At 43.7% G+C, this 22965-nt stretch overlaps 1 protein-coding gene across 2 annotated transcripts in view; it reads right to left on the minus strand.

The window, feature by feature from the left end:
- The window catches only part of ttyh2l (tweety homolog 2, like), a 95128-nt gene continuing 72163 nt past the window's right edge, over nucleotides 1-22965 (minus strand). The window contains exons 7-14 of one of the 2 annotated variants that reach the window (XM_042317921.1): nucleotides 20797-20866; nucleotides 19918-19973; nucleotides 18883-18975; nucleotides 7378-7470; nucleotides 7001-7143; nucleotides 5935-6120; nucleotides 5281-5359; nucleotides 1-1131 (exon numbers count right to left, since the gene is read on the minus strand). In XM_042317921.1, coding sequence (XP_042173855.1) covers nucleotides 1048-1131; nucleotides 5281-5359; nucleotides 5935-6120; nucleotides 7001-7143; nucleotides 7378-7470; nucleotides 18883-18975; nucleotides 19918-19973; nucleotides 20797-20866 — 804 coding nt within the window. In that variant the 3' untranslated portion in view covers nucleotides 1-1047. The remainder of the gene's footprint in view (nucleotides 1132-5280; nucleotides 5360-5934; nucleotides 6121-7000; nucleotides 7144-7377; nucleotides 7471-18882; nucleotides 18976-19917; nucleotides 19974-20796; nucleotides 20867-22965) is intronic. The other variant, XM_042317922.1, reaches the window with a different exon arrangement.

A 22965-nucleotide genomic window follows, 5' to 3' on the forward strand; every position in this document is an offset into this window, starting at 1 on the left:
GAACCAGAAGGGTTCTACTTGGAACCATAAAGGGTTCTTCAAAGGGCTCTCCTATGTGGACAGCCAAAGAACCCTTTTAGGTTCTAGACAGCACCTTTTTCTCTAAGAGTGTAGACATCATCACATTTCAATGAATGATCTGTTTTCCAGTCACATTTAAAAATAAGTCCATTATATTCGCCATTCCTTGATATCAATGAATAACCTGAAAGATAAGTGACAATAAATACGTGGTCCGTTTTCATCAAGTTTGACTCATCACTCTGACGGAAGACATCATGAAGACTTTGGGTTGTGTCAAATGTGTAATAGCTGTGTCGTCAAGTGTAAAAGCTGTGTCGTCAAGTGTAAGAGCTGCGTCGTCAAGTGTAAGAGCTGTGTCGTCAAGTGTAAGAGCTGTGTCGTCAAGTGTAAGCTGTGTCGTCAAGTGTAAGAGCTGTGTCGTCAAGTGTAAGAGCTGTGTCGTCAAGTGTAAGAGGAGCTGAATGCTAGACTGGTTAGATGACAGTTTGTAATAGCGATGACAGGTTGGGGAAGACTGAAGACAGTTCATGTAATAACCATTTAACAGTCTATGGCTGTGAAGGAAATCAATCTGGTTATTTGCTGTCCCCTGAAATCCATCAAAGGTGACGTCACTCACAGGAAAATATATAAACGCTCAACTTGGTTCATAACAATCATGTCTTCTGATCTTGTTCGCGATGAACACTCACATTTGAAGAAAACACATAACTGAATTGTTGGTTTGTTTGGGGAGAGATGCAAGTGCACTTTACACTCAGGGTTCTATGTAGTCTCCTGGTATCTACACGTACAGTACAGGACTTTGAGAGTGTCAGTGTGTTCCTGAGCTGTTGTTGACCCCATACCTCCTGCATTTAAGTAACAGATGGCCAGGAGAGCAGGGTGAGACATCCATGGACAGGGTGATCTGTAAACTCTGCTTCCTCAGTACAGTGGTAGTCCCAGACAGACCCTTCCTCAGTACAGTGGTAGTCCCAGACAGACCCTTCCTGAGGGGGACCAGTAGGCCATAGTTGGGGGCTATACCTGCTGGAAGTCTGTCCCAAAGTGTCTGATCTGTGCATCAGTCATAGACAGGTAGGTAGTTCTCATTCTGGGAGAATACTGCAGGAGGAAGGAACAAAAGACACGTTAGATCCCATAACTGTGTGAAAGAATTTTTTTTCAATCAAATTTTGAAAAAATTGCAGACATTTTCAGACATTTGTTTTGAATAGGAGGTGCTAGGTGGTGGGTAAGTTAGAGAGTCGTGCGACTCAGTGTTCTGAACTACAAGGTAGTTAAAGTCGGCAGGACACAGGTCACGGGTGAAGGGCAGGCAGAGGTCAAAGGTGAGGGGCGTGTGGCCGGGATTTGGGTTAGTGGCGGGAGGGCACATCACATGAAAAGTTCCACTCACAGGTTAACACACTGAGGACACAACATCGCCGGAGGTTAGAGGTCACAGAGCTTAGAGAGGTCACATTGGGATCAGGACCAAACGAGCTAATAATGTGGGTTAATAACGGGCTAATAATGGTCAGTCTCATTCCGGAGGTGTAGGGTTACAAAAGCAATAATTAGAACTAAGAACTAGAACTAAGAACTAGAACTAAGAATGATTATCTTATTAGATGGGCGGAAGGAGAATGAGAGCGGTACAACAAAGGAAACTATCCTCCTGAACAAAGGAAAGGGAGTGTAAAGGTACAGTAAGGTTGTGTGTAGTGTATCCTCCTTAACAAAGGAAAGGGAGTGTAAAGGTACAGTAAGGTTGTGTGTAGTGTATCCTCCTTAACAAAGGAAAGGGAGTGTAAAGGTACAGTAAGGTTGTGTGTAGTGTATCCTCCTTAACAAAGGAAAGGGAGTGTAAAGGTACAGTAAGGTTGTGTGTAGTGTATCCTCCTTAACAAAGGAAAGGGAGTGTAAAGGTACAGTAAGGTTGTGTGTAGTGTATCCTCCTTAACAAAGGAAAGGGAGTGTAAAGGTACAGTAAGGTTGTGTGTAGTGTATCCTCCTTAACAAAGGAAAGGGAGTGTAAAGGTACAGTAAGGTTGTGTGTAGTGTATCCTCCTTAACAAAGGAAAGGGAGTGTAAAGGTACAGTAAGGTTGTGTGTAGTGTATCCTCCTTAACAAAGGAAAGGGAGTGTAAAGGTACAGTAAGGTTGTGTGTAGTGTATCCTCCTTAACAAAGGAAAGGGAGTGTAAAGGTACAGTAAGGTTGTGTGTAGTGTATCCTCCTTAACAAAGGAAAGGGAGTGTAAAGGTACAGTAAGGTTGTGTGTAGTGTATCCTCCTTAACAAAGGAAAGGGAGTGTAAAGGTACAGTAAGGTTGTGTGTAGTGTGTCCTCCTTAACAAAGGAAAGGGAGTGTAAAGGTACAGTAAGGTTGTGTGTAGTGTATCCTCCTTAACAAAGGAAAGGGAGTGTAAAGGTACAGTAAGGTTGTGTGTAGTGTATCCTCCTTAACAAAGGAAAGGGAGTGTAAAGGTACAGTAAGGTTGTGTGTAGTGTATCCTCCTTAACAAAGGAAAGGGAGTGTAAAGGTACAGTAAGGTTGTGTGTAGTGTATCCTCCTTAACAAAGGAAAGGGAGTGTAAAGGTACAGTAAGGTTGTGTGTAGTGTATCCTCCTTAACAAAGGAAAGGGAGTGTAAAGGTACAGTAAGGTTGTGTGTAGTGTATCCTCCTTAACAAAGGAAAGGGTGTGTAAAGGTACAGTAAGGTTGTGTGTAGTGTATCCTCCTTAACAAAGGAAAGGGAGTCTAAAGGTACAGTAAGGTTGTGTGTAGGGTATCCTCCTTAACAAAGGAAAGGGAGTGTAAAGGTACAGTAAGGTTGTGTGTAGTGTATCCTCCTTAACAAAGGAAAGGGAGTGTAAAGGAACAGCAACATCCTGTAACATTACCAGTCAGGTCATACTGTAACATTACCAGTCAGGTCATACTGTAACATTACCAGTCAGGTCATACTGTAACATTACCTGTCAGGTCATGCTGTAACATTACCTGTCAGGTCATACTGTAACATTACCAGTCAGGTCATACTGTAACATTACCAGTCAGGTCATACTGTAACATTACCAGTCAGGTCATACTGTAACATTACCAGTCAGGTCATACTGTAACATTACCAGTCAGGTCATACTGTAACATTAACTGTCAGGTCATACTGTAACATTACCTGTCAGGTCATACTGTAACATTACCAGTCAGGTCATACTGTAACATTACCAGTCAGGTCATACTGTAACATTACCTGTCAACCCATACTGTAACATTACCAGTCAGGTCATACTGTAACATTACCAGTCAGGTCATACTGTAACATTACCAGTCAGGTCATGCTGTAACATTACCTGTCAACCCATACTGTAACATTACCAGTCAAGTCATACTGTAACATTACCTGTCAGGTCATACTGTAACATTACCAGTCAGGTCATACTGTAACATTACCAGTCAGGTCATACTGTAACATTACCAGTCAGGTCATACTGCTACATTACCAGTCAGGCCATACTGACTGGTACAGTAGCATCTCTCTAGAGTCATTAGCAGGCTATCCTTTCTCTACGGTCAGTAGCAGGTTAGCCTCTCCCTAGGGTCATTAGCAGGCTAGCATCTCTCTACGGTCATTAGCAGGCTAGCCTCTCTCTACGGTCATTAGCAGGCTAGCCTCTCCCTGGGGTCATTAGCAGGCTAGCCTCTCTCTACGGTCATTAGCAGGCTAGCCTCTCTCTAGGGTCATTAGCAGGCTAGCCTCTCTCTAGGGTCATTAGCAGGCTAGCCTCTCTCTAGGGTCATTAGCAGGCTAGCCTCTCTCTACGGTCATTAGCAGGCTAGCCTCTCCCTGGGGTCATTAGCAGGCTAGCCTCTCTCAACGGTCATTAGCAGGCTAGCCTCTCTCTACGGTCATTAGCAGGCTAGCCTCTCTCTACGGTCATTAGCAGGCTAGCCTCTCTCTAGGGTCATTAGCAGGCTAGCCTCTCTCTACGGTCATTAGCAGGCTATCCTCTCTCTACGGTCATTAGCAGGCTAGCCTCTCTCTACGGTCATTAGCAGGCTAGCATCTCTCTACGGTCATTAACAGGCTAGCCTCTCTCTACGGTCATTAGCAGGCTAGCCTCTCTCTAGGGTCATTAGCAGGCTAGCCTCTCTCTAGGGTCATTAGCAGGCTAGCCTCTCTCTACGGTCATTAGCAGGCTAGCCTCTCTCTACGGTCATTAGCAGGCTAGCCTCTCTCTAGGGTCATTAGCAGGCTAGCCTCTCTCTAGGGTCATTAGCAGGCTAGCATCTCTCTAGGGTCATTAGCAGGCTAGCCTCTCTCTAGGGTCATTCGCAGGCTATCCTCTCTCTACGCTCATTAGCAGGCTATCCTCTCTCTACGGTCATTAGCAGGCTAGCCTCTCTCTAGGGTCATTAGCAGGCTATCCTTTCTCTATGCTCATTAACAGACTAGCCTCTCTCTAAGGTCATTAGCAGGCTAGCCTCTCTCTAGGGTCATTAGCAGGCTAGAATCTCTCTACGGTCATTAGCAGGCTAGCATCTCTCTACGGTCATTAGCAGGCCTGCATCAGAGCATCAGGCCAATTAATGGCATAAGGGAGAAGAGCGTGTACTGTTTTGTCGGTATTTCAGTCCATGACCAGCAGAGAGCAGTCTTTCACCATAATGTGCAGTGGAAGGGCCAATCCCAAATCAACACTAGTGGAAATCTGAGAGTATTTGATTGGTATAAGCAATATGACGCAACGTCCAGATAGCCTATCAGATAGCAAGGTGGATCACAAGTGCATAGGGTGCAGGTTTTAGGAGACGATTTAGGACTGGGCCAATTATCTGGACCAGACGCTCTTATGCAGAGAGATTTACAGGAGCAATTAGGGTTAAGTGCCTTGCGCAAGGGCACATCAAATAGTCAGCTCAGAGATTTGAACCAGTGACCTTACGGTTACTGGCCCAACACTCTTAACCGCTAGGCTACCTGCCTCCCACAGGAGGTTTCTGTCAGGTTGTGGATACTGTACGGTAGACACAGTGACGGCAGCAGGGTGTCTTGGAGAATGTCTGTGGTCCTTCAGTACAATATGTGTTAGTGTTGATGCCATTATTTAACAAGGGACCTGTCTGGCGTCTGGCTCTACACACAGTAACTCTATACATGAGTGTGTCTGTGGTCCTTCAGTAGAACGGAGCACTGTTAATGTTAATGTTAATGTCAGTGACATCATCACACGAGGGACCTGGCCTCTAATGTTAGTGGCCAACGCACCGAGGGTGGCGGGGATCCCCTCCCGATCAGAGGAACGTTCTCATAACGAGGGTTCCCTCCAAACAGCATGGACTGATTCCTATAGGAGAGAGAGATGGGAGGAGAGACAGACAGAGAGAGAGTGAGAGATTTCGAGAGCCGAGAGAAACAGACAGAGAGAGAGAGAGAGAGAAAGAGAAACAGAGAGAGAGTCAACTTATCTGATAAAACAAACACAGTGCTGCTTATTCCAGACACACACACATGGACACAGATACGGACAGGGACACGCAGACACATGGACACAGATACGGACAGGGACACGCAGACATGGACACAGATACGGACAGGGACACGCAGACACATGGACGCAGATACGGACAGGGACACGCAGACACATGGACGCAGATACGGACAGGGACACGCAGACATGGACACAGATACGGACAGGGACACGCAGACATGGACACAGATACGGACAGGGACACGCAGACACATGGACACAGATACGGACAGGGACACGCAGACACATGGACACAGACATGGACACAGGGACACGCAGACATGGACACAGATACGGACAGGGACGCACAGACACAGACATGGACACAGACATGGACACAGATACGGACAGGGACGCACAGACACCCTACCGCACCTCCTCTCTCTACTTACATGTACTCTGAGGTGGGGAGGATGGCGGCAGTCTGTGGTGGAGGGTGTGGACTGGCCTGGCTGTCCAGACTGCTGCTGTAGCTACAGAAGCTGTGTACATGGCTGGCTCTGCTGGGGTTGAAGGTCATATGACGGGCCTGGGGGTTAAACGGATCCTCCTCATCGATGTCGTCATAGGCCCTGTCCCTAAGATCGCCACAGGGAAGAACACAGTCAGTCAGAGCCAGGCTTTCTGTTAGTTTCATTTCAAGGAAGGGCACAATGGTGCCCAAAGCAACATCCAGGCCCTCTAGCATCAACATCCAGACCCTCTAGCATCAACATCCAGACCCTCTAGCATCAACATCCAGGCCCTCTAGCATCAACATCCAGACCCTCTAGCATCAACATCCAGGCCCTCTAGCATCAACATCCAGCCCTCTAGCATCAACATCCAGACCCTCTAGCATCAACATCCAGACCCTCTAGCATCAACATCCAGCCCTCTAGCATCAACATCCAGACCCTCTAGCATCAACATCCAGACCCTCTAGCATCAACATCCAGACCCTCTAGCATCAACATCCAGGCCCTCTAGCATCAACATCCAGACGCTCTAGCATCAACATTCAGACCCTCTAGCATCAACATCCAGGCCCTCTAGCATCAACATCCAGGCCCTCTAGCATCAACATCCAGGCCCTCTAGCACACAGGAGGCTGGTGACACCTTAATTGGGGAGGACAGGCTCATGGTATTGGCTGGAGCTGGAGTCGGTGGAATTCTATGAAGTACATCAAACACATGGTTTCCATGGTTTCCAGGTGTTTGATGCCATTCCATTTGCTCCGTTCCAGACAGTATTATGAGCAGTCCTCCCCTCAGCAGCCTCCACTGGTCTAACATCAACATTGTTCATTGAAACCTATAAACACAGAATAACCACTATAGCAGACATCTTTTAGGCCGTGAATCTCCCAGTCCTTATTTGGTTAGGCTTAGGCGTAAAGGTCAAGGTTGGGGTTGGGGATGTGGTTACAGGTAGGTTGAAGACACGTAGACCAGATACAGTGTTACCAGTGCCTACCTGCTGGTGATGAGGGTCCATGCCCGGGGGGTGGCACACAGCATGGCACAGAAGGCACTGACCGACAGCAGAGAGAAGAGGCAGAGGTAGAGGAGACCCTCCACCCCGTCATAACACACCCCCATCAGACCATCCAGGTAGTTCTACAACACAACATACCCTCACTGTTACCCTCACTGATTAAGGTTATAACTCCTTTTCTATTTCTGGTATAGTCACAAAGTGGAGTGTTGTGAGATAATAGTTTTGGGGGGATTTCAAAGAACCTAAGAGCACCTTTTGTCTTTTCATTCAAGTGTATCTGGGTATGTTCTCATTCTACAGACGCATTCTGACTGTAACCATGACGTCCTCTCGTGTCAGGGTAATCATCTCACCTTATGGAGCCCCCTGCAGTCTAGCAGGGCTGTTAACTGGTTCAAGTTGAACTCTGTAGAGTTCAGCAGGCGCTGGATGCCCAGAAGATCTCTCTGTAGACAAGGTATAAAGACAGTGAGAGGAAAAACACACCTCACTATGTATCCTCCTGTAACTCTATGTGTCCTCCTGTAACACTATGGGTCCTCCTGTAACACTATGTGTCCTCCTGTAACTCTATGTGTCCTCCTGTAACTCTATGTGTCCTCTTGTAACTCTGTGTCCTCCTGTAACTCTATGTGTCTTCCTGTAACACTATGTGTCCTCCTGTAACACTATGTGTCCTCCTGTAACACTATGTGTCCTCCTCTAACTCTGTGTCCCCCTGTAACACTATGTGTCCTCCTGTAACACTATGTGTCCTCCTGTAACTCTATGTGTCCTCCTGTAACACTATGGATCCTCCTGTAACACTATGTGTCCTCCTGTAACTCTATGTATCCTCCTGTAGCACTATGTGTCCTCCTGTAACACTATGTGTCCTCCTGTAACACTATGTGTCCTCCTCTAACTCTGTGTCCCCCTGTAACACTATGTGTCCTCCTGTAACACTATGTGTCCTCCTGTAACTCTATGTGTCCTCCTGTAACACTATGGATCCTCCTGTAACACTATGTGTCCTCCTGTAACTCTATGTATCCTCCTGTAGCACTATGTGTCCTCCTGTAGCACTATGGGTCCTCCTGTAACTCTATGTGTCCTCCTGTAGCACTATGTGTCCTCCTGTAGCACTCCTGTAGCTCCACTAGTCTAAGGATTGTTGGGGAATAATCAGAATTGGTTGGTAACATAGGTAAGATGTTTTATATTCATCATATGTTTGTAAGTTACTTCTCATCAGAATGTTATTTTTGTATAATACTGTGGCGGGGTTGCAGTTATCTGTTCTATGTCAAGACTAAGTTGCATGGTCCGCAGAGAGGGGAGAGGTCAAGGTATCATCATGTGTAAACACATCTTTTGCTCCACTGTGTCTGTGTGCCAGTCACTCCCTACTTTTCCCATCGGGGATGGCAGTGTCTGGAATCATTCTATCCTCTCCGTGAGTTTGTCCAGGATTGGTTGTATTTAGAATTGGTTGTATCTAAATGACAATTTGATATATGCCTGTTGATATGGAGGGTTGGTTTATGGTTCTGGGGTTTGAGTAAGGAGACAAAGCTGAACGATTTATTATGTCTATGCTGTCTGACTATGTGTGTTCTTTGCTATTAAAGGATCTCAGTTGCAATGTGTAGGGGGCTCTCAGAGAATTCATCGATAGACACTGAATTGCCTGAGAGTCACAGGGTTGTGATAGAGCTCATATAATTAAAGATGGACTTTGATAACTGTGGACTCAAAAGATACTCTGCACTGTCCGGTTGCCAGTGACCAAGAGCCCTCCTGACACTGAATTGATCACAGTGGGGATTTGGTGAGGTCTGTCGGGGTGATGGGCCAGGGGGACTGTGTGTTCTAGGTGAAACACGGCACTTGGTGAAGCCCTATTGGAAGAAGGACCTCATTCTGTGCATCTGTGTGATTTGTCTAAGTGACCCTCAGATGTGGTGAATTCCAATTATTTTAAATGTGCTAGCCAGGTATGCCCTGGGTTACTCTGTGTGAGTATTTTGTTATGGGATCACTAGGTAATCGTTGTCGGACCGTTCTGTGTGAGCGGGGTAGGGTTGACTCTGTGTGGGCAAACCTTTTTTCTGATGTTCTGTGTGGACGTCTGACCAGTTCTATGTGAACATCTGACCAATCCTGTGTGGATGATCCTGAAAGTTCTGTGTGAGTACCTAAGATTTCTGAAGTTTTATATGGATTCTGTGAATTATTTGAAATTATGATACATTTTATGTGTGTATAATCAATTACTAGAGATTTGATAAAGTAATGCTGAGAATGATTAGATACAATTTAAACCACCCATTCGTAGACGTACGTAGGTTTTGAGTTGATATCTTAAATGGATAATTTGATAAAGATGAAGTTTTTAAGCACTATTAAAATAATCTACAAAATCTGGGAAATCGAGCTGTAGAAACTGATTAGAGTGTGTCCACGTTTGGTTATTTTACCCTAACGATGTAACTATAAAAATGATCAAGCTGTAGAAACTGATTAGAGTGTGTCCACTTTTGGTTATCTTACCCTAACGATGTAACTATAAAAATGATCGAGCTGTAGAAACTGATTAGAGTGTGTCCACGTTTGGTTATCTTACCCTAACGATGTAACTATAAAAATGATCGAGCTGTAGAAACTGATTAGAGTGTGTCCACGTTTGGTTATCTTACCCTAACGATGTAACTATAAAAATGATCGAGCTCTAGAAACTGATTAGAGTGTGTCCACGTTTGGTTATCTTACCCTAACGATGTAACTATAAAAATGATCGAGCTCTAGAAACTGATTAGAGTGTGTCCACGTTTGGTTATCTTACCCTAACGATGTAACTATAAAAATGATCGAGCTGTAGAAACTGATTAGAGTGTGTCCACGTTTGGTTATCTTACCCTAACGATGTAACTATAAAAATGATCGAGCTGTAGAAACTGATTAGAGTGTGTCCACGTTTGGTTATCTTACCCTAACGATGTAACTATAAAAATGATCGAGCTCTAGAAACTGATTAGAGTGTGTCCACGTTTGGTTATCTTACCCTAACGATGTAACTATAAAAATGATCGAGCTGTAGAAACTGATTAGAGTGTGTCCACGTTTGGTTATCTTACCCTAACGATGTAACTATAAAAATGATCGAGCTGTAGAAACTGATTAGAGTGTGTCCACGTTTGGTTATCTTACCCTAACGATGTAACTATAAAACGCATATTGGATTATCTCCTTCTGGGTGAAACATGTTAAATTAAACTGCCCTTAAGGTCTGAACATGTTATAATTTTTCTTCCCAGTATGAGAGAAGTTGCGGGTTTATTGAATAAACTGTTTTCCATAAAGTTAAAGAGAATTCGAGGGATTCTCAACGTCATTTATAATGTCGTACAAAGCCTAAGGTTTTCCATCAAACTAATTATCATTGCGTGATTAATGTGATGTAGTAAAGTAATTGAAATACGTTGCACAAGTAAACATAATCTACTTTTATTAAAAGGCGCAATATCTGTTTCCTAGTCATTACCTGTCGATTTTATTCTTTGATTGCTAATATATTCGTTTGGAATTTGAGAATCATAGCTGGAGTAATGTTTGTACTATTAAAATGGGGCTATTATTCTTCTGGGAATTACCGATAGTTTTGATTTTAGTTGTAAATGGGGTTTATATGTTGCAATAGCATTAGTGGTTCAGTGGTAGAATTCTCGCCTGCAACGCGGGAGGCCCGGGGTTCCATTCCCAGTCATGGCGCTGGCTGAATTCAGAGTTTTTGATTGTAAATAATCTATTTGTATGTTTTGCCTGGAAAGTTATGGTCGCTAGTGTTTGTATAAGAGATAAATTGAACATTTTTCAATAGATTGTTTAGGTTAAATTGACTAATTCAACTTAAAATAATAACGAAGCGAATTCTGATGCAAGAAGATGTCTGTTCACTAAATTATTTGCTGGAATAATGTATTGAGAATTGGGTCGTATTTAAATTACTGTATCAATAGAGAAGACAGTTACCTAAGTTAAAGAAATTCTGAATAATAGCGGGGAGAGAATGGCAATAGAAAGTGGTTACCGAAATGTTTTTCATTCTTATAGATTGACTGACGCATGTTATAATTTTGGCGCTGCGTGTTATTTTTAAAGAAATAGGATACATTTCATAAGTGTGGAGAGCAAAGTGAAGAGGAAGTTATAGAGTTGGGTTTTTAATCGTACGATAGAGGTAAGGAAAAACATTGAAATGAGAGGGGTTATATATTTTTGCCCAATGGGAAAAAGAAATAGGAAAGTTGGGCTGACAGTATGGAAGAGAGTTAGTTGCTATGTTGGCTACTAATTGTCAGGGAAAGTTGCTGGAGGCAGGTAGATTGTTGTAGAATAACGTAAATTTGCGTTATTAGTTTGAATATACAATAACCTTACTCTAATTGTTTTGACCGTTGTTCAGGTACATTTTTTTCTGTATTTCTAGCAGCTGATTTGCTAGGTGGGCATCATAGATTTGTGGCGTTTATATTTACTGTATTAGGCTATGAGAATTGGGAGACTGGATGTCTGAATTGTAAAACATCGTGGTAATGGATTCCGATGGTTGTGATTCCAGGTTTGATTGTTTATGTAACACCAGTGAATTTGAACACTGTTTCCATTGTGTGGAACCATGAATGGGTATGAATGTTGAAAAGCAAGCTTGGGCCAAACTAGTAAACTAGTATGTTAAGTGGGGAGGGTATCATAGATTTTAATTATAGTGTTGTTACCGCAATAGTCAAAACAATTTAATATGTTTTGGGAAATTAGCTGGGTTGAATTTGGTATTTGAGTTCCTTTATTATTTGCTTTTAAAAAGAAAGGTTGGAATCAAGTATGATGCCCTGGCACTTAAAATCAGATACCACCAGGAGCTGATGCCTTGGCACTTAAAATCAGATACCACCAGGAGCTGATGCCTTGGCACTTAAAATAAGATACCACCAGGAGCTGATGCCCTGGCACTTAACATCAGATACCACCAGGAGCTGATGCCTTGGTACTTAACATCAGATACCACCAGGAGCTGATGCCTTGGCACTTAACATCAGATACCACCAGGAGCTGATGCCTTGGTACTTAACATCAGATACCACCAGGAGCTGATGCCTTGGTACTTAACATCAGATACCACCAGGAGCTGATGCCTTGGTACTTAACATCAGATACCACCAGGAGCTGATGCCTTGGTACTTAAAATCAGATACCACCAGGAGCTGATGCCCTGGCACTTAAAATCAGATACCACCAGGAGCTGATGCCCTGGCACTTAACATCAGATACCACCAGGAGCTGATGCCTTGGTACTTAACATCAGATACCACCAGGAGCTGATGCTTTGGCACTTAACATCAGATACCACCAGGAGCTGATGCCCTGGCACTTAACATCAGATACCACCAGGAGCTGATGCCTTGGTACTTAAAATCAGATACCACCAGGAGCTGATGCCCTGGCACTTAACATCAGATACCACCAGGAGCTGATGCCTTGGTACTTAACATCAGATACCACCAGGAGCTGATGCCCTGGCACTTAACATCAGATACCACCAGGAGCTGATGCCTTGGTACTTAAAATCAGATACCACCAGGAGCTGATGCCCTGGCACTTAACATCAGATACCACCAGGAGCTGATGCCTTGGTACTTAACATCAGATACCACCAGGAGCTGATGCCTTGGTACTTAAAATCAGATACCACCAGGAGCTGATGCCTTGGCACTTAAAATCAGATACCACCAGGAGCTGATGCCTTGGCACTTAAAATCAGATACCACCAGGAGCTGATGCCTTGGCACTTAACATCAGATACCACCAGGAGCTGATGCCTTGGCACTTAAAAATCAGATACCACCAGGAGCTGATGCCTTGGCACTTAACATCAGATACCACCAGGAGCTGATGCCTTGGTACTTAAAATCAGATACCACCAGGAGCTGATGCCTTGGCACTTAAAATCAGATACCACCAGGAGCTGATGCCTTGGCACTTAACATCAGATACCACCAGGAGCTGATGCCTTGGTACTTAAAATCAGATACCACCAGGAGCTGATGCCTTGGCACTTAAAATCAGATACCACCAGGAGCTGATGCCTTGGCACTTAACATCAGATACCACCAGGAGCTGATGCCTTGGCACTTAAAATCAGATACCACCAGGAGCTGATGCCTTGGCACTTAAAATCAGATACCACCAGGAGCTGATGCCTTGGCACTTAAAATCAGATACCACCAGGAGCTGATGCCTTGGCACTTAAAATCAGATACCACCAGGAGCTGATGCCTTGGCACTTAAAATCAGATACCACCAGGAGCTGATGCCTTGGCACTTAAAATCAGATACCACCAGGAGCTGATGCCTTGGCACTTAACATCAGATACCACCAGGAGCTGATGCCTTGGCACTTAAAATCAGATACCACCAGGAGCTGATGCCTTGGCACTTAAAATCAGATACCACCAGGAGCTGATGCCTTGGTACTTAAAATCAGATACCACCAGGAGCTGTTTACATCAATAGTTGTTTTTAGAGGAACATGCAGACTGTGTTTTATTTGATTGAGATGTAAACATGAGTCTCTGAGCAATTTTGTCATCTGTAGTGAGTTCTTGTGTAGTTTGTTATTTGCATGAATTTATCACTGTATCATCTGCATACATTGGAACTTCAGACCCCTGTGCAGACTAAAGGAAGATCATTAATGGATGTGCTGAACAGTATTGAGTTTTTGTGGATATCAGTGGGGGAAAAAAATAAGTTTATTTTTATTTTTACGATGATGAGACAGCACCGACTTTTGAAAGATTTTAGATTTGTTTAAAAAAAATCAGGATTGGTTTTTACTAAATTTATATCAACAGGTTGAAATTATTAGGTTGCTGATTAAACGTTTTTTTATGAGTTGATTTAACTTAATTAAACATTGTATCATGCATATACATTGATTTGATTAAAACTTATGATTAATGATTTGAGGTACAGTGGAATTATCATTAGGTTTGGTTTATAGATCACGTTTGAGTTTCTGAATCGATGTAGTGTAATGAATACTAAGTGTTTTTGTGTTTTCTCCGGGAAAATGGATATTTCACTGTCTCTCTCTGGAATGTTTCCAGGGACTATACTCTTGGGGAGAGTGAATGAAATTGAGGCCATAAACTACCACATTGAAAGGGGCACTCACCACATGGGATTTTAATGAGTTTTTATTTTCTGACTTTTCATTACACACGCAAATTATTTAGATAAAGGAATGTTCTGGGAACATGGAAATACAAAAATGTTTGGAACTAGTTGATTATTGTTTGCAAATTGTTTCATATAGTGAAAAACACTGATTTGAAGGGTTTTGTATGACCTTCTGATGACTTTCCGTTGTGGCTTGATCACCCGCATTGGAAAGCCATTTGGATAAAAAAATGTATGGTCATCTGTAATACTGCTTTCAAAATAGTTTGTGTAATTGGTAAATATGTTTCTTAGCCATATTTGTAATTTGGACCAGTGTGAAGGGTATTGCTTTTAACTAAGGATATGCTGCTTTAAGTCTGTTTTCCTATGACCAGAGGGGTTCAATCATTCTTCTTTGTGGAGTTTTTTTTCAGTTTAGTGATTTTAATTTGATTAGGTTAGCTGACAATTTGTTTTACATTACTCTCATACGGAGAGATGTGTGTAAAACATGGGGAGGATTCCGTTTTTTGAGGGTTTGAATTGAAGTTATACAACTTAAGTGATATGTGAAGGAGTGTATTGTATTGTTGAGGGTATTGTATTGTTGTGTTTGTTTTGTTCTATTCCCGAGGGGTAGAGGTCTAACTTCTTGATCCTTGGCTCTACGGTGGAGTTGACAGTGAGATGGGGAGTATAAGTAGCACTCACATCCGTCATCATGAAGTGCTTTGAGAGACTAGTCAAGGACCATATCACCTCCACCCTACCTGACACCCTTGACCCACTCCAATTTGCTTACCGCCCAAATAGGTCCACAGACGATGCAATCTCAACCACACTGCACACTGCCCTAACCCATCTGGACAAGAGGAATACCTATGTGAGAATGCTGTTCATCGACTACAGCTCGGCATTCAACACCATAGTACCCTCCAAGCTCGTCATCAAGCTCGAGACCCTAGGTCTCGACCCCGCCCTGTGCAACTGGGTACTGGACTTCCTGACGGGCCGCCCCCAGGTGGTGAGGGTAGGCAACAACATCTCCTCCCCGCTGATCCTCAACACTGGGGCCCCACAAGGGTGCGTTCTGAGCCCTCTCCTGTACTCCCTGTTCACCCACGACTGCGTGGCCATGCACGCCTCCAACTCAATCATCAAGTTTGCGGACGACACAACAGTGGTAGGCTTGATTACCAACAACGACGAGACGGCCTACAGGGAGGAGGTGAGGGCCCTCGGAGTGTGGTGTCAGGAAAATAACCTCACACTCAACGTCAACAAAACTAAGGAGATGATTGTGGACTTCAGGAAACAGCAGAGGGAACACCCCCCATCCACATCGATGGAACAGTAGTGGAGAGGGTAGCAAGTTTTAAGTTCCTCGGCATACACATCACAGACAAACTGAATTGGTCCACTCACACAGACAGCATCGTGAGGAAGGCGCAGCAGCGCCTCTTCAACCTCAGGAGGCTGAAGAAATTCGGCTTGTCACCAAAAGCACTCACAAACTTCTACAGATGCACAATCGAGAGCATCCTGGCGGGCTGTATCACCGCCTGGTATGGCAACTGCACCGCCCTCAACCGTAAGGCTCTCCAGAGGGTAGTGAGGTCTGCACAACGCATCACCGGGGGCAAACTACCTGCCCTCCAGGACACCTACACCACCCGATGCTACAGGAAGGCCATAAAGATCATCAAGGACATCAACCACCCGAGCCACTGCCTGTTCACCCCGCTGCCATCCAGAAGGCGAGGTCAGTACAGGTGCATCAAAGCTGGGACCGAGAGACTGAAAAACAGCTTCTATCTCAAGGCCATCAGACTGTTAAACAGCCACCACTAACATTGAGTGGCTACTGCCAACACACTGTCAATGACACTGACTCTACTCCAGCCACTTTAATCATGGGAATCGATGGGAAATGATGTAAATATATCACTAGCCACTTTAAACAATGCTACCTTATATAATGTTACTTACCCTACATTGTTCATCTCATATGCATACGTTGATACTGTACTCTATATCATCGACTGCATCCTTATGTAATACATGTATCACTAGCCACTTTAACTATGCCACTTGGTTTACATACTTATCTCATATGTATATACTGTACTCGATATCATCTACTGTATCTTGCCTATGCTGCTCTGTACCATCACTCATTCATATATCCTTATGTACATATTCTTTATCCCCTTACACTGTGTATGACAGTAGTTTTTTTTGGAATTGTTAGTTAGATTACTTGCTCATTATTACTGCATTGTCGGAACTAGAAGCACAAGCATTTCGCTACACTCGCATTAACATCTGCTAACCATGTGTATGTGACAAATAAAATTTGATTTGATTTAAACCAATTTGAAAGAATAGTTTCAATAGAATGTGTTGATATTCTCTGTGAAATATGTTTAGATATGTGTGTTAAGAATAATTGGTAAAAGTCATCATTTATCATGTAGTTAATGAACTGAACTAAACTGTTGTTCTGATCTGTTCTTTCGAGGTTATCATGAAAAGTGACATCAGACGGTATCTTAATGCATGGAAGAGATAGTTGGACCATATGGTGTGTGTACCTCAAAACCCCCTCTAACTGGCTGAAGAAGGGTGACAAAGGCGTTGAAGGAGGCTTTCCAAACCACTTCTACTGAGAGAAAAGAACCAAGCCAGAAATGGGTGTACAGTATCAGATCTAAGCTATCAACTGCTTTTCTTTCATGGTTCTCTCATACTGTAATGAGTCCACTTGGAGTGATCATGGAGGAAGATCTGTTCTAACATTTTCTTATGATGCTGGTATATTGGTTGACGAATGGACAAGACATGAGTGGTAAAGATGAGACATTGAAATTGGGACATTATCATGGGCCGTCCACTTTGAACTGTAAAGCTATCTGAAGAAAAACGAAGATGCCAGAAGATGCCGTGCCTAAGAGAGGGAGGTTGGTCAACTGTGCCATTAAATTGTTTATACTTTTGTGGTATCAGGTTGATTGAAGAGGTCTACACCATGTAAATTGTAGTAATTTAGATTAAGAATGCATTGAGATACTGATCTGTATTATAATCATGATTAAAAAAGTTAATAGTAGAATTATGGGATAATTATACTGTATGTAAATCTGCTAATATTGATGTGTGTTAAATTGAGGTTTTTACTTTGAGTGATAAGACAAATTTGAGGAATGCTATTCTAAATATTGGTTTGATAAATAGTTGGGTTGTTACTTATGATTTGGAATATGAATGATTTCACTGCCCTATGCTCTATTCCTAAGTATATTTCTGAGCATGAGGACTTAGAGGGATGTCTGTCCTATATGTTGTGAGGAGGCCTGTGTTTAGACGCTGGTTCTCATGTAACTTAAAGAGCATAAATATGTTATGTTTTTATTTTCCTCAAATGGATTATTCTGTGTTATTAAACATGTGCAAGTTTGTCTTGTAGAATAAAGGTTGTAAACTTAGTTTCAGAAGGGAGAAAGCTTACATATAAGCTATGGTATTTGACATTGAGGGGATTTGAATTTTTAAATATTGAGTATGTTACTATTCTGATTCTTCAGAAGGGACGGAGTCCCTTGAGAGGGGAATGTTGGGGAATAATCAGAATTGGTTGGTAACATAGGTAAGATGTTTTATATTCATCATATGTTTGTAAGTTACTTCTCATCAGAATGTTATTTTTGTATAATACTGTGGCGGGGTTGCAGTTATCTGTTCTATGTCAAGACTAAGTTGCATGGTCCGCAGAGAGGGGAGAGGTCAAGGTATCATCATGTGTAAACACATCTTTTGCTCCACTGTGTGTGTGCCAGTTCACTCCCTACTTTTCCCATCGGGGATGGCAGTGTCTGGAATCATTCTATGCTCTCCGTGAGTTTGTCCAGGATTGGTTGTATTTAGAATTGGTTGTATCTAAATGACAATTTGATATATGCCTATTAATATGGAGGATTGGGTTTATGGGTTCGGGGTTTGAGTAAGGAGACAAAGCTGAACGATTTATTATGTCTATGCTGTCTGACTATGTGTGATCTTTGCTATTAAAGGATCTCAGTTGCAATGTGTAGGGGGGCTCTCAGAGAATTCATCGATAGACACTGAATTTCCTGAGAGTCACAGGGTTGTGATAGAGCTCATATAATTAAAGATGGACTTTGATAACTAACTCTGACTTGTGTGTGTGGTTTGCGCTCATGATTAGGTAAATAGAGGAAATTTCCACGACAGGATAACATTTCATTCTTCTATACACAGTGGCACAGAGCACTTTGAGAATTCATCTCCATGAGGGCTTTAACAGCGTTTTAACACTCTGCCCTCACACGTTGAGAAGAGAACATTGTCACCATGAGGGCTTTAACAGCGTTTTAACACTCTGCCCTCACACGTTGAGAAGAGAACATTGTCTCCATGAGGGCTTTAACAGCGTTTTAACACTCTGCCCTCACACGTTGAGAAGAGAACATTGTCTCCATGAGGGCTTTAACAGCGTTTTAACACTCTGCCCTCACACGTTGAGAAGAGAACATTGTCACCATGAGCACCAGATGTTGAGCTCCATAGAGATCTATGTACTGAATATAATAAATATAATGCTATTTCTATGTTGACGGCTGCTCCATCCCCCCCACCTCAGCAGTAGGGAAGACAGGTACAGAGAACTGCAGTAGTCCTTGTATCTGGATCTGCATGGTGGTCAGAGACCTCTGGAAGATAGTCAGAGACTGACACGCACACACACACACACACACACACACACACACACACACACACACACACACACACACACACACACACACACACACACACACACACACACACACACACCACATGCACACACACACACACACAAATTGTAGAGTCAAAGTTGTGTGGAAACATGAGTGAAAATAAGTCATAGAGTGTGTCATTATGGACACTTAATGGAGGACACGTTCATTTCAGATGGAGGGCCCCAGATTATCCGGATTACCCCCCCCCTCTGATCCCTAGCACAAATAACAGACAATATTTCCATTGGCTCAGCCATAAGAGGGCACATTATCCGTGTCTACTTAACAAGGCATAACACAACGCTTTAAATGGATACTGCTGTGTGTGTGTGTGTGTGTGTGTGTGTGTGTGTGTGTGTGTGTGTGTGTGTATGTGTGTGTGTGTGTGTGTGTGTGTGTGTGTGTGTGTGTGTGTGTGTGTGTGTGTGTGTGTGTGTGTGTGTGTGTGTGTGTGTGTGTTTACTGGCCATGAGGATGTATCTACTGCTTGTATATTACCTCAATACACGGACCATTAATGCTGCCCTTTAAGAACATTATATCCCAGGCATGGTAAATAAATACAAGGGATTTGGGGATGGAGGGGGGGATTGGTCTCTCTCTGTGTGTGTGTGTGTGTGTCTGGATTGTGTAGTCCTTGAGGCAGACTATACACACTGTCTATGTCTACACCCCACGAATGATCTCCAAATCTCACAGATAAAATGGACTTGGATCAAAGTGTATTTTTGTTATGGGCTTGAAGTCATTAAATTAGTAGCACTGCTTGTTTTTTTTTTATCCCCGGACGTTTTCATTAACATCTGCTTCTGAACTAATCAAACTAATGAAGGAAAACTACTTTTAAAACTAAAATATCATTAATGTGTGTGTGTTAGAACGTGATTTCAGTACCTGTTGGAAAGGGTTGGGTAGACTCTGACTGCAATACAGGTAGTAGTGTGTCACTTCTGTTAGGAGGAGAGAGAGAGGAGAGAGAGAGAGGGGGGAGAGAGCAAGAGAGAGGGAGAGGGGGAGAGTGTGAGAGGAGAAGAGGGTGGGAGAGAGAAAGGGGGGAGAGAGAGAGAGAGGGGGAGACAAAGAGAGCGAGAGATGGATGGAAGTGGAGAGAGAGAGGCGAGAGAGACAGGCAGGGAGAGAGAGATAGAGAGGGGGAGGGGGATAGAGAGAGAGGGGGGAGAGAGAGAGTGTGAGAGAATGAGTGAGGGACAGGAAGAGAGAGAGGGAGATTGGAGAGCATGAGAGAGAGCAGGAGAAGAGAGAGGGAGAGAGAGAGAGAGTCAAACAACCAAAGCTCATCCCAATGAAGATGAACCCAAACACACACTGTCCTAATTATGTTCATTCATTTTAGAAAGAAAAGACAACATAAACACATCTTAACATGTAGGATTTGTTCTGAAACAGTGGTTCTATCTGGCCAGTGGTTCTATCTGACCAGTGGTTCTATCTGGCCAGTGGTTCTATCTGGCCAGTGGTTCTATCTGGCCAGTGGTTCTATCTGGCCAGTGGTTCAGTCTGGCCAGTGGTTCTATCTGGCCAGTGGTTCTATCTGGCCAGTGGTTCTATCTGACCAGTGATTCAGTCTGACCAGTGATTCAGTCTGACCAGTGATTCTGTCTGACCATTGATTCTATCTGGCCAGTGATTCTGTCTGACCAGTGATTCTGTCTGACCAGTGTGAGCCAGTGTGGACTGTGAAGATAACTTGCATAAATCACTGTGTTAGTCTGTTATTAGTCAAACTTCAATTTGAACTTGAAGGTACTTCACCTGCACTGAGGAACTCCTTGGTCCTGTTTGCTATGAACTTGTCTGGAGACACACAGAAGTCACTGGTGCCCTGAAGGGGAAACAAGATAATATACTGTCAGAAGTCACTGGTGCCCTGAAGGGGAAACAAGATAATATACTGTCAGAAGTCACTGGTGCCCTGAAGGGGAAACAAGATAATATACTGTCAGAAGTCACTGGTGCCCTGAAGGGGAAACAAGATAATATACTGTCAGAAGTCACTGGTGCCCTGCAGGGGAAACAAGATAATATACTGTCAGAAGTCACTGGTGCCCTGCAGGGGAAACAAGACAATATACTGTCAGAAGTCACTGGTGCCCTGAAGGGGAAACAAGATAATATACAGTCAGAGGTTACTGGTGCCCTGCAGGGGAAACAAGACAATATACTGTGCAGTATTGGAGTCAACTCCATTCGAAATGGACAGTGATCTTACAGAACAAAGAAAATTGAGGACCCGTCATAAACACTTCAGACTCAAATCCCTTCCCAGAATCTCAATGACTGTTTTGTTTTATTAGACAGTCGATGGAGGCTGTGACAGAAAATAACATATTGTCAAAGTAAATCAACTAAAGATCACACAAGAGGGCTGTTAGTAACAACAGTCTACACGCCTCTTTAACCTGTGCTGAAAGTAGCAGAACCAACCATGGCATACAGTCTGTGTGTGTGTGTGTGTGTGTGTGTGTGTGTGTGTGTGTGTGTGTGGTTAGTGCTATCCGGGATCCTTGGGACATCCCAACCCTAAACTCTAACTCTAACCCTAACCTTAACCCTTACCTCAACCATTTCACATTTCAACTTTAATGGGGTGACCTCAGAGTTAGATGTCCCAAGGAACCCAGATAGCAAGGACCGTGCATGCGTGTGCATGTTTGTGTGTGTAGGGAGAGAGCCTGTTGATGTGCATGCATAAGCAATTACTGGCAAGCCAAAAAAAATCCCCATCCCCATACACATACACATAGAAATACAATGACATGTCTAGAAGATTAGAGGTAATCTATATAGTCATGATCTATTGACATTATATTTCTATGACCAAATATTTCTCTCCCTCTCTTATTATTGAGAGATGAGGAGTTGAGGAGGAGCAATGATCAGGGTTGAGGAGGAGGAGGAACAATGATCTGGGTTGAGGAGGAGGAGGAGGAACAATATTCTGGATTGAGGAGGAGGACGAACAATGATCTGGTTTGAGGACGAGAAGGAGGAGAAACAATGATCTGGGTTGAGCTGGAGGAGGAACAATGATCTGGTTTGAGGAGGAGGAGGAGGAACAATGATCTGGTTTGAGGAGGAGGAGGAACAATGATCTGGTTTGAGGTGGAGGAGGAACAATGATCTGGGATGAGTAGGAGGAGGAGGAGGAACAATGATCTGGTTTGAGGAGGAGAAGGAGGAACAATGATCTGGTTTGAGGAGGAGAGGGAACAATGATCTGGTTTGAGGAGGTGGAGGAGGAGGAGGAGGAGGAGGAACAATGATCTGGGTTGAGGATGACGAGGAGGAACAATGATCTGGTTTGAGGAGGAGGAGGAAGAGGAGGAACAATGATCTGGTTCGAGGAGGAGGAGGAACAATGATCTTGTGGATAAACTGGTCAGTGATGTCAACATGGCATGCATTACTGTAATTCTGACTGTTGTTGTGATACTGTTGCAGAGTATTTTCTGGTCAAATAAATGTAGACTCATGATTTCCTCATGTCACTCAATCCCTCCCCCTCCCTCCCCCCTCCCTCCCTCCCTCCCTCCCTCCCTCCCTCCCTCCCTCCCTCCCTCCCTCCCTCCCTCCCTCCCTCCCTCCCTTCCTCACTCCTGCCTGCGTCAGAAGAACACCTGCCCAGCCTCTGGATAATCCTAGTCCCATCATGCTGGCTCCTCTCTGGGATGGAGGGAGGGGGGAGAGGGATCCTGAATGTCCCTTTTATTAACAAAGTCTGCCTCCAAAAAAACACTAAGACTAGACATACTGTAGACACACATATACTACATGGCCAGGAGGAGGAGGAGGAACAATGATCTGGTTTGAGGAGGAGGAGGAGGAACAATGATCTGGTTTGAGGAGGAGGAGGAACAATGATCTGCTTTGAGGAGGATGAGGAGGAACAATGATCTGGTTTGAGGAGGAGGAGGAGGAACA

The sequence above is a fragment of the Oncorhynchus tshawytscha genome, unplaced genomic scaffold (assembly GCF_018296145.1).
Source record: "Oncorhynchus tshawytscha isolate Ot180627B unplaced genomic scaffold, Otsh_v2.0 Un_contig_2389_pilon_pilon, whole genome shotgun sequence".
Taxonomy (NCBI): Eukaryota; Metazoa; Chordata; class Actinopteri; order Salmoniformes; family Salmonidae; genus Oncorhynchus; species Oncorhynchus tshawytscha.